General features: G+C 39.2%; 1 protein-coding gene across 1 annotated transcript in view; it reads left to right on the top strand.

Annotated features, from left to right (window-relative positions):
* DNAH3 (dynein axonemal heavy chain 3) overlaps positions 1–10,796 on the top strand; it is a 51,780-nt gene extending 40,984 nt beyond the window's left edge. Inside the window, exons 51-60 of the mRNA XM_062503994.1 lie at positions 196–2,337; positions 3,299–3,524; positions 3,902–4,146; positions 4,706–4,822; positions 5,632–5,786; positions 6,561–6,728; positions 7,552–7,694; positions 8,247–8,451; positions 9,705–9,842; positions 10,024–10,796. Coding sequence (XP_062359978.1) covers positions 196–2,337; positions 3,299–3,524; positions 3,902–4,146; positions 4,706–4,822; positions 5,632–5,786; positions 6,561–6,728; positions 7,552–7,694; positions 8,247–8,451; positions 9,705–9,842; positions 10,024–10,377 — 3,893 coding nt within the window. The 3' untranslated portion in view covers positions 10,378–10,796. The remainder of the gene's footprint in view (positions 1–195; positions 2,338–3,298; positions 3,525–3,901; positions 4,147–4,705; positions 4,823–5,631; positions 5,787–6,560; positions 6,729–7,551; positions 7,695–8,246; positions 8,452–9,704; positions 9,843–10,023) is intronic.
* The last annotated feature ends 1,232 nt before the right edge of the window (positions 10,797–12,028 follow it).

Raw genomic sequence — 12,028 nt, forward strand, 5'->3', positions numbered from 1 at the left:
CATTGGTTAGTGATGCTGAAGGTCCTGACTGAATTTCTTTAGGTAGTGATTTTCCCAAACTATTTGATAGTTTTTGCATAGTAAAATTCCACTGCAATATAACTGCTGTTAGTTCTTCATACTATGTTTCAAAGTATTTTTTTCAGTATGAACATGCATACATTGAGCCTGATTTTAGTCTTATTTGCAATATAGGTAAAATGATTGAAGACTTCTGGGGGCCAGCTAAAAAACTTCTTTCAGATATTAAATTCCTTGACAGATTAAAGTCATTTGACAAGGATAACATTCCTCCTCCTGTAATGAAGAAAATCAGAGAGAAGTTTATGAATCATCCAGATTTTCAGCCAGAGGTTGTAAAAAATGTCTCATCTGCCTGTGAAGGCCTTTGCAAGTGGGTGCGAGCCATGGAGGTCTACGACCGTGTTCAGAAAGTGGTTGCCCCAAAGCGCGAGCGTTTGCGGGAGGCTGAAGGAATACTGGATGTTCAAATGCAGAAGCTGCAAGTGAAACAAGCAGAACTTAAAGAGGTTGTAGATCGCCTTCAAGCTTTGCAAGATGAGTTTGATGAAATGAATAACCGGAAGAGAGACTTGGAAAATAATATTGAACGTTGTTCACAAAAGCTTGTGAGAGCTGAACAGCTGATCAGTGGTCTGGGGGGAGAGAAGGAGAGGTGGACAGAAGCTGCACGGTTATTAGGATTTCAGTACATAGACCTAGTAGGTGATGTGTTGTTGTCATCAGGAACTGTGGCTTATCTGGGAGCCTTTACAGTCGATTATCGCCTAAAATGTCAAAGGCAGTGGCAGGATCTGTGCATTGAAAAGAACATTCCGTGCTCCAGTGATTTTAGCTTAAGTAATACATTAGGGGATCCAGTCAAAATCCGTGCATGGCAGATTGCTGGATTGCCAGTTGATTCTTTTTCCATTGACAATGGTGTAATTGTTTCTAACTCAAGAAGATGGGCTCTAATGATAGATCCTCAAAGGCAAGCTAACAAGTGGATAAAAAATATGGAGAAAAGCAACAAGCTGTCAGTTATCAAATTATCTGACACACATTATGTGAGGACATTAGAAACTGCTCTTCAGCTTGGAACACCAGTCTTGCTAGAAAATATTGGTGAAGAATTAGATGCTTTCTTAGAACCTATTTTATTAAAGCAAACATTCAAACAACAAGGAGTAGAATACATGAAATTAGGGGAAAATATAATTGAATATTCAAGAGACTTCAGGTTTTACATGACAACCCACTTAAGAAACCCTCATTATTATCCTGAAGTGGCTGTGAAAGTTTGTCTCCTCAATTTCATGATTACACCTTTGGGTCTTCAGGACCAGCTTCTTGGAATTGTAGCTGCAAAGGAGAAGCCTGAGCTAGAAGAAAAGAAAAATCAGCTCATTATAGAAAGTGCAGCCAATAAGAAACAACTAAAGGAAATAGAAGATAAAATTCTGGAGGTCCTTTCCTATTCAGAAGGAAACATCTTAGAGGACGAAACAGCAATTAATATTTTGTCTTCATCCAAAGAGTTATCTGCAGAAATTTCTGAAAAGCAAAAAATTGCCTCTGTAACTGAGCAGGAAATAGATTCTACTCGAATGGGGTATAAGACAGTTGCTGTTCATTCAGCTGTTGTCTTCTTCTGCATCTCTGATCTGGCAAACATTGAACCTATGTACCAGTATTCATTGATTTGGTTTATTAACTTATATGTTCAATCTATAGCTAAAAGCAGAAAGAGTGGACGTCTACAGGAGAGAATTAAAAATATAACTGACCATTTCACAGTAAGCATCTATAATAATGTCTGTCGTTCGCTGTTTGAAAAGGACAAGCTGTTATTCTCCTTCCTTCTAACAGTAGGCATTATGAAGGGAAAAGGCAAGATAGATGATGCAGTTTGGCGTTTCCTACTGACAGGAGGTGTTGCTCTTGATAATCCTCACCCCAATCCAGCTCCAGAGTGGCTGTCTAACAAATCATGGGCTGAGCTCGTACGCGCATCTTGCCTGACAAACCTCCAGGGACTAATGGAACACGTAAGAGAAAATTCTTCCAAGTGGAAGCCAGTCTATGACTCTGTCAGGCCCCATGAAGAAGCTTTCCCAGACACCTGGAGCTCACTGACGGGGTTAGATCGCATGGTTATTCTTAGGTGTTTGCGACCTGACAAAATTATCCCGGCAGTGCAGATCTTCATTGTGGAAAACATGGGAAGAACATTTATTGAACCACCTACATTTGATCTTGGAAGAAGTTACAGTGATTCAAATTGTTGTGCCCCTTTGATTTTTATATTATCACCTGGTGCTGATCCTATGGCAGGTGAGATTGGTATTAAAAATATCTTTTTTTGTCTGTTTGAATGTCAATGAGTCTGACTAACCCATTAATAGTGCAGGCCCCCTCATTTGATCTTTAAAGTGCCTTTAAAGTACAATACAGCAATGATGAAATATCAAACATTGGCATCTGCCAATATATAAACAATGATAGTAAAATTTTTAGAGGGTGGGATGAAAGTAGTGGCGTTCAAATGTCTCTGTCTCTGAGCAGCAATTTGGGGATCTAACAGATTGTAGCATCCAGACCAGTTTATAATTTGTACTTGCATTACAATTCTTTCAGTGGGTGTTGGAGGTTTGCCCCAGTCTTTTTCGCAACTCCTCCTCCAGTAAGTTTCATCCCTCTCAGATGCTGATTAAATGGTGTATAGGCCACACTTAAAAACATATTTGTTAAATGTCCTTTGAAGTATAACCACCCAGATTATTTTTAAAACTGATTTTCTGCCAAAAGAATTGTGATATGGAGCCATACCATAAGGATGTATTTCCAGAAAGTACTGATTTTGATAGCAAAGCTCGAGGTCTATTTTTAGCCAGATCTAAAGATCCAATTTGCAGCTCAGCCCCCATAAACAATTGTACCCATCCAATGGAGAGAGTCAAGGGCTGTAGTGCAGCCTGGAACTGAACACTTGGGGCCAAAGAAGAGGTCAGCCATTTAATCTGGCTAGTTTTTTTTTGTTTGTTTGTTTTGTTTTGTTTTTTTTTTTACCTCATACCCCTGAATTTTAGTGTATGCCTCAGAGACACAGTGACTGATACAGCATATGATACTACTTCTGGGTTGTTGAGATGGTATTGTTTGGGGTTTTTTTCAAAGTGAATGAAATACTTGTTGATTTTTCTCCCTTTCATTACATTATAAAAGTGATGAATATAACATATTCTGCTTTCTAATAGACTGTCTTTGTTTGCATGTATAAAACTTGCCATCATAGGTTTGCTAAAATTTGCTGATGATGTTAGCATGGGAAACTCAAGCGTTCAAACGGTTTCACTTGGCCAGGGCCAGGGCCCAATAGCAGAAAAAATTATTTACCAGGCTATTACTGATGGAACCTGGGTAGTGTTACAAAACTGCCACCTTGCAACCAGCTGGATGCCTGCCTTGGAAAAAATCTGTGAGGAAGTTATAGTGCCTGAGAATACCAATGATAAGTTCAGGTAGGAATTTTAGTATTTTTCACTTTCTAATGTATTTCCTGTTTGCTGAAGACTGCTAAAAAGAAATCAAAATAATTCTGTAAGAATGCCTATGTATGACATTCATATAATTTATGTGCAGTGATGAAACCAAGATCCATAATTAAGAGGTCATATTTTCTACCTGTCCAATATAATCTACTTTATGCTTGTCTTTAGACCAGATTCAGATGTTATCTTTATAGTTAAGCAAGTAGTAAAACTTAGTCTTCTAGAGATCAAGATGCAGGATTATATTTTTGAATAATAATAATTATTATTACTACTACTACCACCACTACTACTACTCTTACTATTATAGGATTTTTTAATAATGTGCTTTTCAAACTTCTTTTTAGATTGTGGTTAACTAGTTATCCATCAGAAAAGTTTCCTGTTAGTATCCTCCAGAATGGCATCAAAATGACAAATGAGCCTCCAAAAGGTGTTAGAGTGAACCTCCTTCGCTCATACCTGAATGATCCCATCTCTGACCCTGTGTTTTTTAAAAGCTGCCAAAAGCCAAAAATGTGGCAAAAACTGCTTTTTGGCCTTTGCTTTTTTCATGCTGTTGTGCAGGAAAGGAGAAACTTCGGCCCACTGGGTAAGTTTTAGATTATTTTTCACTTAATTTAAAAAAAAAAGTTTTGTGCTTTTAAAATGCATTGCTGGAGTCTCTTAACAGTATTACAGGAGTGCAATCTGCATTGCACAGAACATTATAAAGTCTAAAAGCTGTTATTTGCAGGGATTCTTATTCAGCTACTTTTGAAGCTACTAATAGTATTACCTTGGGGAAGACTAGAAAATACTTTATTTCCAAATAAATATATTATACAGTACTTACATGAAATTATAGCTTACTAAATTATTAACTTATTACTGCAGTTCTTGCTAACAATGAAATTCAGGTGCTTTAAATTAAATTTTTAAATTTTTGTAATTAAAAATATGTCTTCTATTCTGCTTTTCTTACTTATGTGCATACTTCGTTTTATCTAACCTAGTGCATGTATTTACTTAGTGTGAAACCAATCTATGTAGCTGTAGTGTGTTGCTTATAACATAGCAGTGAAAATATATGCATTCACAAGATTTGTGCTTCAGCTTTTTCTGTAATCTTCACATTGCACTGCCCTGTGTATCTTTTCTGAATTGAACAGGTTGGAATATTCCATATGAATTCAATGAGTCTGACCTCAGAATAAGTATGCAACAGATTCAGATGTTTCTGAATGAATATGAAGAAATCCCATTTGAAGCTCTGACCTATCTAACAGGTACAGACATTACATCCTCTCACATGGATTTGTTGACTTTGCTGGGCACTTTCAGCTGATAAACTGATAAACTGGTGAGTTCTAGACAAATTGAGTGGATTCCACACCAGTTTGTTTTACTGGCCTTCCACATCCAGTGTGGTTGTCACTGGATGGATGATGGAGCTGGACTGTAATTGGAGTTGGATCCCAAACCCTCAGATGTCATTGTTGTTTTGACTCGTATATGGCTGCAATTACTGATGGTCCAGCAAACCTCCTGGTCTTTGCTTCATACATCACACATCAGATAAAACCATCGATGGCCTCTGGTTCACCTTTGCTGATCAGTGTAAGCCTGACACACAGGAAGCTTTGGCACTTCACCAGAGGATGTGATAATACTCTGGGGTTTAAAGCAGGAGATGCTGATGTGTGTAAATAACTCAGCTACTGTGGCTATTCTGTTCTCTTTCACCAGGGAGATAAGCTGCTTTTTGACACCTCCTTTGTCAGCCTTGTCATTCTTGATTTTTGTTAATATTATGACTAGCTTTATGAAAAAGAATTTTGGGACATGAGTAGCAGTTACTCAGACCAACTCATAGAGGTACTTAAACCTTCCATCATTAAGACACATAAGTTTGGCACATAGACATTCAAGTTTCTAATTTTCATTGAATCAATTGAAATATAAAACTTAAAAACTTTGGAAGATCTGGAGCTTTAGAGCTTCAGCTTACTAGAGTTTTGCATTATTGCAAAGCAACTTTTATTTGTTCATTATCTTTCAGTGTTTTTTTGTCCTGGTTTTCTTTGTCTTTTTCCAGGGGAGTGTAACTATGGAGGTAGAGTGACAGATGATAAAGACAGGCGTCTTCTCCTGTCCCTTCTTTCCATAGTCTACAACAAGGATATAGAGCAGGAGAAGTACATGCTTTCAGCTGGAGGTGACTACTACATACCACCACATGGCCCATATGAGGTGAGAAGACAAGAAGTGTAAATTCTCTCTGAATTGTTGGGGAAGAACTTAACTCCACTGTGCTTGGATAATGCTGAATGCAACAAATAGAAAATAAACCCCGTAAGATCATAAAGCCATGCCAGAATGGGTCTTGTATTTGAAATATGAATCTGGTAGTTAATATCTGCCATACCCCAGTGGGGATGTAGAGATTATCCAATACTCTGGCATTTGTTGATGCAGAGAGCCACCCCTGTGCAGGAACTTCCAATGCAGTTCTAGAAGGCCAGCAGGAGTCAGGCTTCAGGAATTTAAGTGGTACTTCTGCACTTTCTTGCAACCAGTCTGACCTTGAAAGCAGCAATCAGGAGGAAGAGGTAGAATGGCAGGTGTATACTCAATTTCCATCCTCTTTTCCCCTTCTAACAGCTTCATAGAGATAATGAATGTGCTCAAATTCCACCTATTTGTGTAGCCCACAGCTGCAGGGATGACACATCCAGCATCCTACCCCTTCTGTGACTCCTACCAGCACTCCTTGGATATTTCTAATGTACTTTCCTTTCTCTTGCCACTTACATGAGGGTGCTATTAACAACTCCTCCGTGAGTTTTTGGATCACTCAGAACTTTTACATTTATCTCTGTGGAAAGTCAGTCAATTCCTGGATGTGTTTAACAGGGAACTACCATCTTGAATTGTAAATGGGAAGGTTTTGTCCCAGTTTGGTTTACTGATCATTTATGAATATCACATTGCATGATGTCTGGCATCTGAATGCTTGTTTTACAGTCTTATGTTGAATACATACGAAGTTTACCAATTACAACACACCCTGAAGTGTTTGGACTTCATGAAAATGCAGACATCAGCAAAGATAACCAGGAGACCAACCAGCTTTTTGATGCAGTGCTCCTGACTTTGCCTAGAGAAGCAGGGGGAGCTGGCAAGTCCCCTCAGGTAACTGGGGAAGAAAGATCAGTTTGCACACTGGAAAGGTGCCCTTTCCTGACATATCCTATGTCTCACAGTAATCCAACATCTCTCATCTCATGACTGTAGCACTGGGAGTAGATGTGAATGTCTGTGAAGAGAAGCAGATGGATTTGGCATAGGTGGACCTTTAAAGATGGAAGATACCTTCATGACTTTGCATTCAGTCCAAACAGATCAATACCACATGTCCTGGCAGCTCAGGTTACACAGGCCAAATCCATGCCCCTTTGAGATATCAATAAATAACCTTTCAAGCCTCTCAGATTTGACATCTATATATTATACACAAGTGGATTCCTGAAAAGTGGAATTTTGATGGAGCCTCATTTCCTTCAGGGCTGTCTAGTGATCTTATTATCTGATGTCTAATATTCTGTAAGTAAAGCTCTGGTGGCTGGGGTATTCATGGGGTCTTTCCCTTATTTTGCTCATACTGCATGCTTCGTCTTTTCCTTCATTGTGGCAGTAATAGGATTATGCTTGTCTGCTCTTGTGCCTGTTTCCTTAGAAATCGCCTAAAACCTTGTTACAAACTAAAAATTACTAACAAATTTGAAATTACTGAGGAGGAAGGAGGAAGCAGGCACATGCAGAGACAGACAGGATAATGCCCAAAGCAAATAAGAGCATAAAAGCACTGTATCTTTAAGAAAATGGACTAAAATACCTATGTGGTTATACAGAAAAAAAAAATATAAAATCTATAGTGTTTTTTGGAGCTTATTAAATAAAAATAGGAGGGGAAAAAAAGGAATATTTATTATTCACTGCAAACTTGTGACTTCAGGAAGTTGTTGAAGACTTGGCACAGGACATCCTGTCCAAACTACCAAGTAGCTTTGATATGGAAGAAGTGATGAAGGCATATCCAGTGCTTTATGAAGAGTCCATGAATACAGTTCTTAGACAAGAACTAATTCGATTTAACAGGTATGGCTCAGTGTTTTGTGTAGTGCCTCTTAAACTGAAATATGCTTGTGTCCATTGGTGCTATACATTACATTGGTGTTATACATATATAATACGTTTTTCCTGACACATTAGATTCTGCTTTGGATGAATCTTTTCAAAAGATTTGAAAGCTGCAGCTGAGTACGTGAATACAGCAATAGTACTTGTATTCTTGGATTATGAATTTAAATCAGATTTGAGTTTGTTGTGTTGAGGTAGAGCAGCCTGCTTTAGTCTTTGTGATACCCAGGTCCCAGTATTCACAGCACACAATGAGTGCTACAAGCTTTAAACCTCTTGTCACTTGATTTCCTTTGTCTAGAGGGAAAGTTTTCACTGTCTTTTATTCTGGGTGTGTTTGTTTCTAATTTGTTTGCTTTTCTAAGTTGAGTTTTGATAACTACAGGTGAGATAAGGAATTTCTGACAGGACATTTACCACCTCTATCAGCCCTTCATTCAAGCTGGACTGAGGGGTATTTAGCCAGGTAATAAGAAGTAAATAATGACAATTCCTTTATTTTCTCTGAAGGCTTACTGCAGTTGTTCGGAGCAGCCTCATTAATATAGGCAAAGCCATTAAAGGCCAAGTGTTGATGTCTGCTGAGCTTGAAGATGTTTTCAACAGCATGCTGATGGGAAAAGTGCCATCAATGTGGGCTGCCAAATCCTATCCATCACTGAAGCCTCTGGGAAGTTACGTGTCTGATCTCCTCTGTCGTTTGGAGTTCTTCCAGGTCTGCTAAACTGACACTGAGGAGTCTAGGGAGTCGTAGTTGAAAGCTGGATGGGGAGAGTGTGTCAGTGCTGTCCTTGCTCAGCAGTCCCTGGGTAGCTCCAGACTGTGAGCTGCTCACACACACTCATGGCCATACACTCTGCATTACCAGCCCTGCAGTTAGCTGGGCAATTGCTCAGGGTGAGCTGAGAACATGAGGCATTGGTGCTAATCCAGTGCTGCTTTTGATAGTTTCCATCTTTCTATTTCTAGAAGACTCCTTTTAGTTGGAATTGGTGTCTGAATGACTTCCTTGCTGAAAGGACATTGAACTGGGTGTGAGAATGCTTTAGAGTCAATGCATAACAGGCACTATGAAATTTTATATACATGTCTGTAAATATCTTTCAGGTTTCATACAATGTGACACCACTTTCGCACACTTTTTGAGCAGGTTATTTTATTTTTAACTTGCCAATGCATTATTTCCCTTGCACTCTTAGCACTCTCAAAACTACTTAAAATTTTGGGTGTACCTTAAATAGTGAGGTACTGAGATGTAGTGAAACCCCATAGAAGTCAGGAGAGGAGAAAGCTAGGAATAAGTGTCTGAGATTTATGTAAATGGCAGAGTTTTCTGTTTGCTAGAGCACAGCATTGTATGGGCTTCTTTTGACTCCAAAGAACTTACAGTAGTGTGAGGACATTCTGCCCTTGTTTTGCTTTATCCTACTGAATTGTGTGGACAAGGCCCAAGTTTTCCTTGTCTGGCCTCTTTGTACAGGAATGATTTCCTTTACTAGGATCTGATGTGTAGGCTGTAGTGAGTGTCCTCACAGTGATCAGCGAAGAATGTAAAAGAATTTGGCCTTTTTCATGTTAGGAGATTGGTGTTAATAAAACTGTAAAAGAAAGTATTTTGATAAAAGTTTCCGAATTCAATCACTTCTCTTCTTTTTGGAGGCCACTGTCTACACATAACAAAACATGCTTATGCTACTTTCTGAAATTTTACTCAGTAGCACTGAGTTCTGTTTTTTTTCAGAATGAGTGATTATTTTTGTTGTCATCCTAAAGAACTTACTTCTCTGATTTGTTGTCTCTGAAAAGCAAAAAATTGATGGAAGGAAGCAGAGGGTCCCATTACGGCTTAGATCTCATTGTGCTGTTTGAGTGTATCTGAAAAGATATCCCTTTTCTGGTGAATTGGTACAGTGAAGCCAAATATAGATTGGAATTTTATTTACATTTGTTTTCTCTCTCCTTATTCAGGATTGGGTTGACAAGGGGCCACCCACAGTCTTTTGGCTTTCAGGATTCTTCTTCACTCAGTCTTTTTTGACCGGTGTTCTACAAAACTTTGCCAGAAAATACACCATCCCAATTGACCACATTGGATTTGAGTTTGAGGTAAGAACAATGCAGAAGAATTTTGCTTTTCTTGATCAGCTTGAAACGTTCTGGGGCAGCAAAAAATAGAGTTTTCAGATGAAAAGGTATTTTATTTAAAGGAGAAATTTCAGACTGTCACTTGTAGGATTTAGTATACTCCAGATAAAAACAAAATCAAGCAATGGTTTAATCATTCTAGGTGATGAAACAGGAGTACACAGTGGAGAAAATGCCAGAAGATGGGGCTTATGTGAGAGGCCTATTTTTGGAAGGTGCACGATGGGATAGAGAATCCTTGGTAATTGGAGAATCACTACCAAAAATTCTTTACGATCCTTTGCCCATAATATGGCTGAAGCCTGGAGAAAGTTCCAACTTTCTTCATCTGAATGTCTATTCATGCCCTGTATACAAGACAAGTGAAAGAAGAGGTGTCTTATCCACCACTGGGCACTCAACCAACTATGTTCTGTCGATTGAACTCCCTTCAGACAAGCCCCAGAAACACTGGATAAATCGAGGTGTGGCAGCCCTGTGCCAGCTGGATGACTGAGAGGGTGCAATATTGAGATTGTAAAGATCTGCTTTAATCCTCAATGGCTGTGTGGTTGTTTTTGTTTTGTTTTGTTTTGGATTTTTTTTATGAAATCGGGCCTAAGGAGTTTTGATGTTGATTTTAATGTGAGTTCCCCTTCACAACTCTTGCAATTAGATTGTGGATTTGCCTACCACTTCTGTGTCCCAGGAGTATGTAGAACAAGGAGGGAGGAGATGAGAATATTCTGTTGTCAACATAGGAAACCAGTCCTCCAATCCTCAGATAGAATGAACTACCAAAACTGTATTATAAAACAGTAGTCATTCCCTGATGATGTGTCTCAGAATTTCCATGGAAAACTTCACGACACTACGTTATTGGAGCTGCCATTTCTCAGAACAGTATGCTTGTACCATATAACTCTTTTTTTTTAATATTATCTACCTACATATTCCAGGTACCTGGTACATGGAGTGGTTTTCTTTCTCCCATAGTCTCACTTTACTTCCTGCCAGCAGCCCAGCCCCACACAGCCACTCACTCCTACCCCCCTACCTCCCCCACTATCCCATGGGGTGAGATAAAGACAGTTTAATAGGGAAAGCAAAAGCCATGCGCACAAACAAGGCAAAGCATTTTTTTTGTTTGTTTTGTACTTTCCACAGGTAGGCAGGTGTTCAGCCATTCCCTGGAGACCAGGGGCCCATCACATGTAATGGTGACTTGGGAAGACAAACGCCTTCACTCCAAATGTCCCCCTGTTCTCCCCCACTGTACACACTGATCATGATGTCACATGGTCTGCAATGTCCCTTTGCTCATTTGGGGTCAACTGTAGTGGCTGAGTCTCCTCCCACCCTCCCAAGCACCTCAAATTTCCTCCTCAGCCTGGCAGTATGAAAAGCAGAAAAGGCCTTGGCTCTGCAATTCCTGCTTAACAATAACAAAAAAACATCTCTGGATTATCAACCCTGTGTTCAGCACAACCCAAAACACAACCCCATACCAGCCAGTGTGAGGAAAATTGACTCTACACCAGTTAATTGACTAAACCTAGCACACTTCCTCATCTTGCTCTCTGGCATGTTGGACTAATAACTGCCTGAAATTTTGCACTTATTTTAGCCCTTTCATCAGAGAAGCTCAAAGTAGCTTGCAAACATTAATTAAAAATAAAATAGCCCGAACATCTTCAAAGAACTGTGCAGTCATTAACTAATCCCCACAGCATGCCAAGAAAGTACTAAAGATGCATCATTAGACTTGTGTACAAAGTGCAAGAGAAGCACAAAGATCAAGGCAAACATTTAAAAAAACATGCACTACACAGACATCCACTAATTTGGGGTCTTGTATTTTTTTTCATTGCCCAAATTGCAGCATTTTAATGACTTGCTGGAGGCCTCATGAAGTCAGAGATTCAGCCATCATTTGGCAATTCCCAGTATCCTGCTCCAAGCATTAAGGGATGCTGCTGCAACTCCTTAAAAGACACAGTTCTTGGCATAGGAATTTGTCTGTTTTGCTGTGCTTAGGTCAAAGCAGTTCATTATTGTTTTATTAACCACTGGTTTGTTTTATGCAGATATTCATAAAATAGCAGCTTCTAAGAATGGTACTGCAAGGTCAGGCAGAAGTGTTGGGGGTGTTGTGCAGTGCTGCTCTG

This window comes from Cinclus cinclus, chromosome 16 (assembly GCF_963662255.1).
Source record: "Cinclus cinclus chromosome 16, bCinCin1.1, whole genome shotgun sequence".
Classification (NCBI taxonomy): domain Eukaryota; kingdom Metazoa; phylum Chordata; class Aves; order Passeriformes; family Cinclidae; genus Cinclus; species Cinclus cinclus.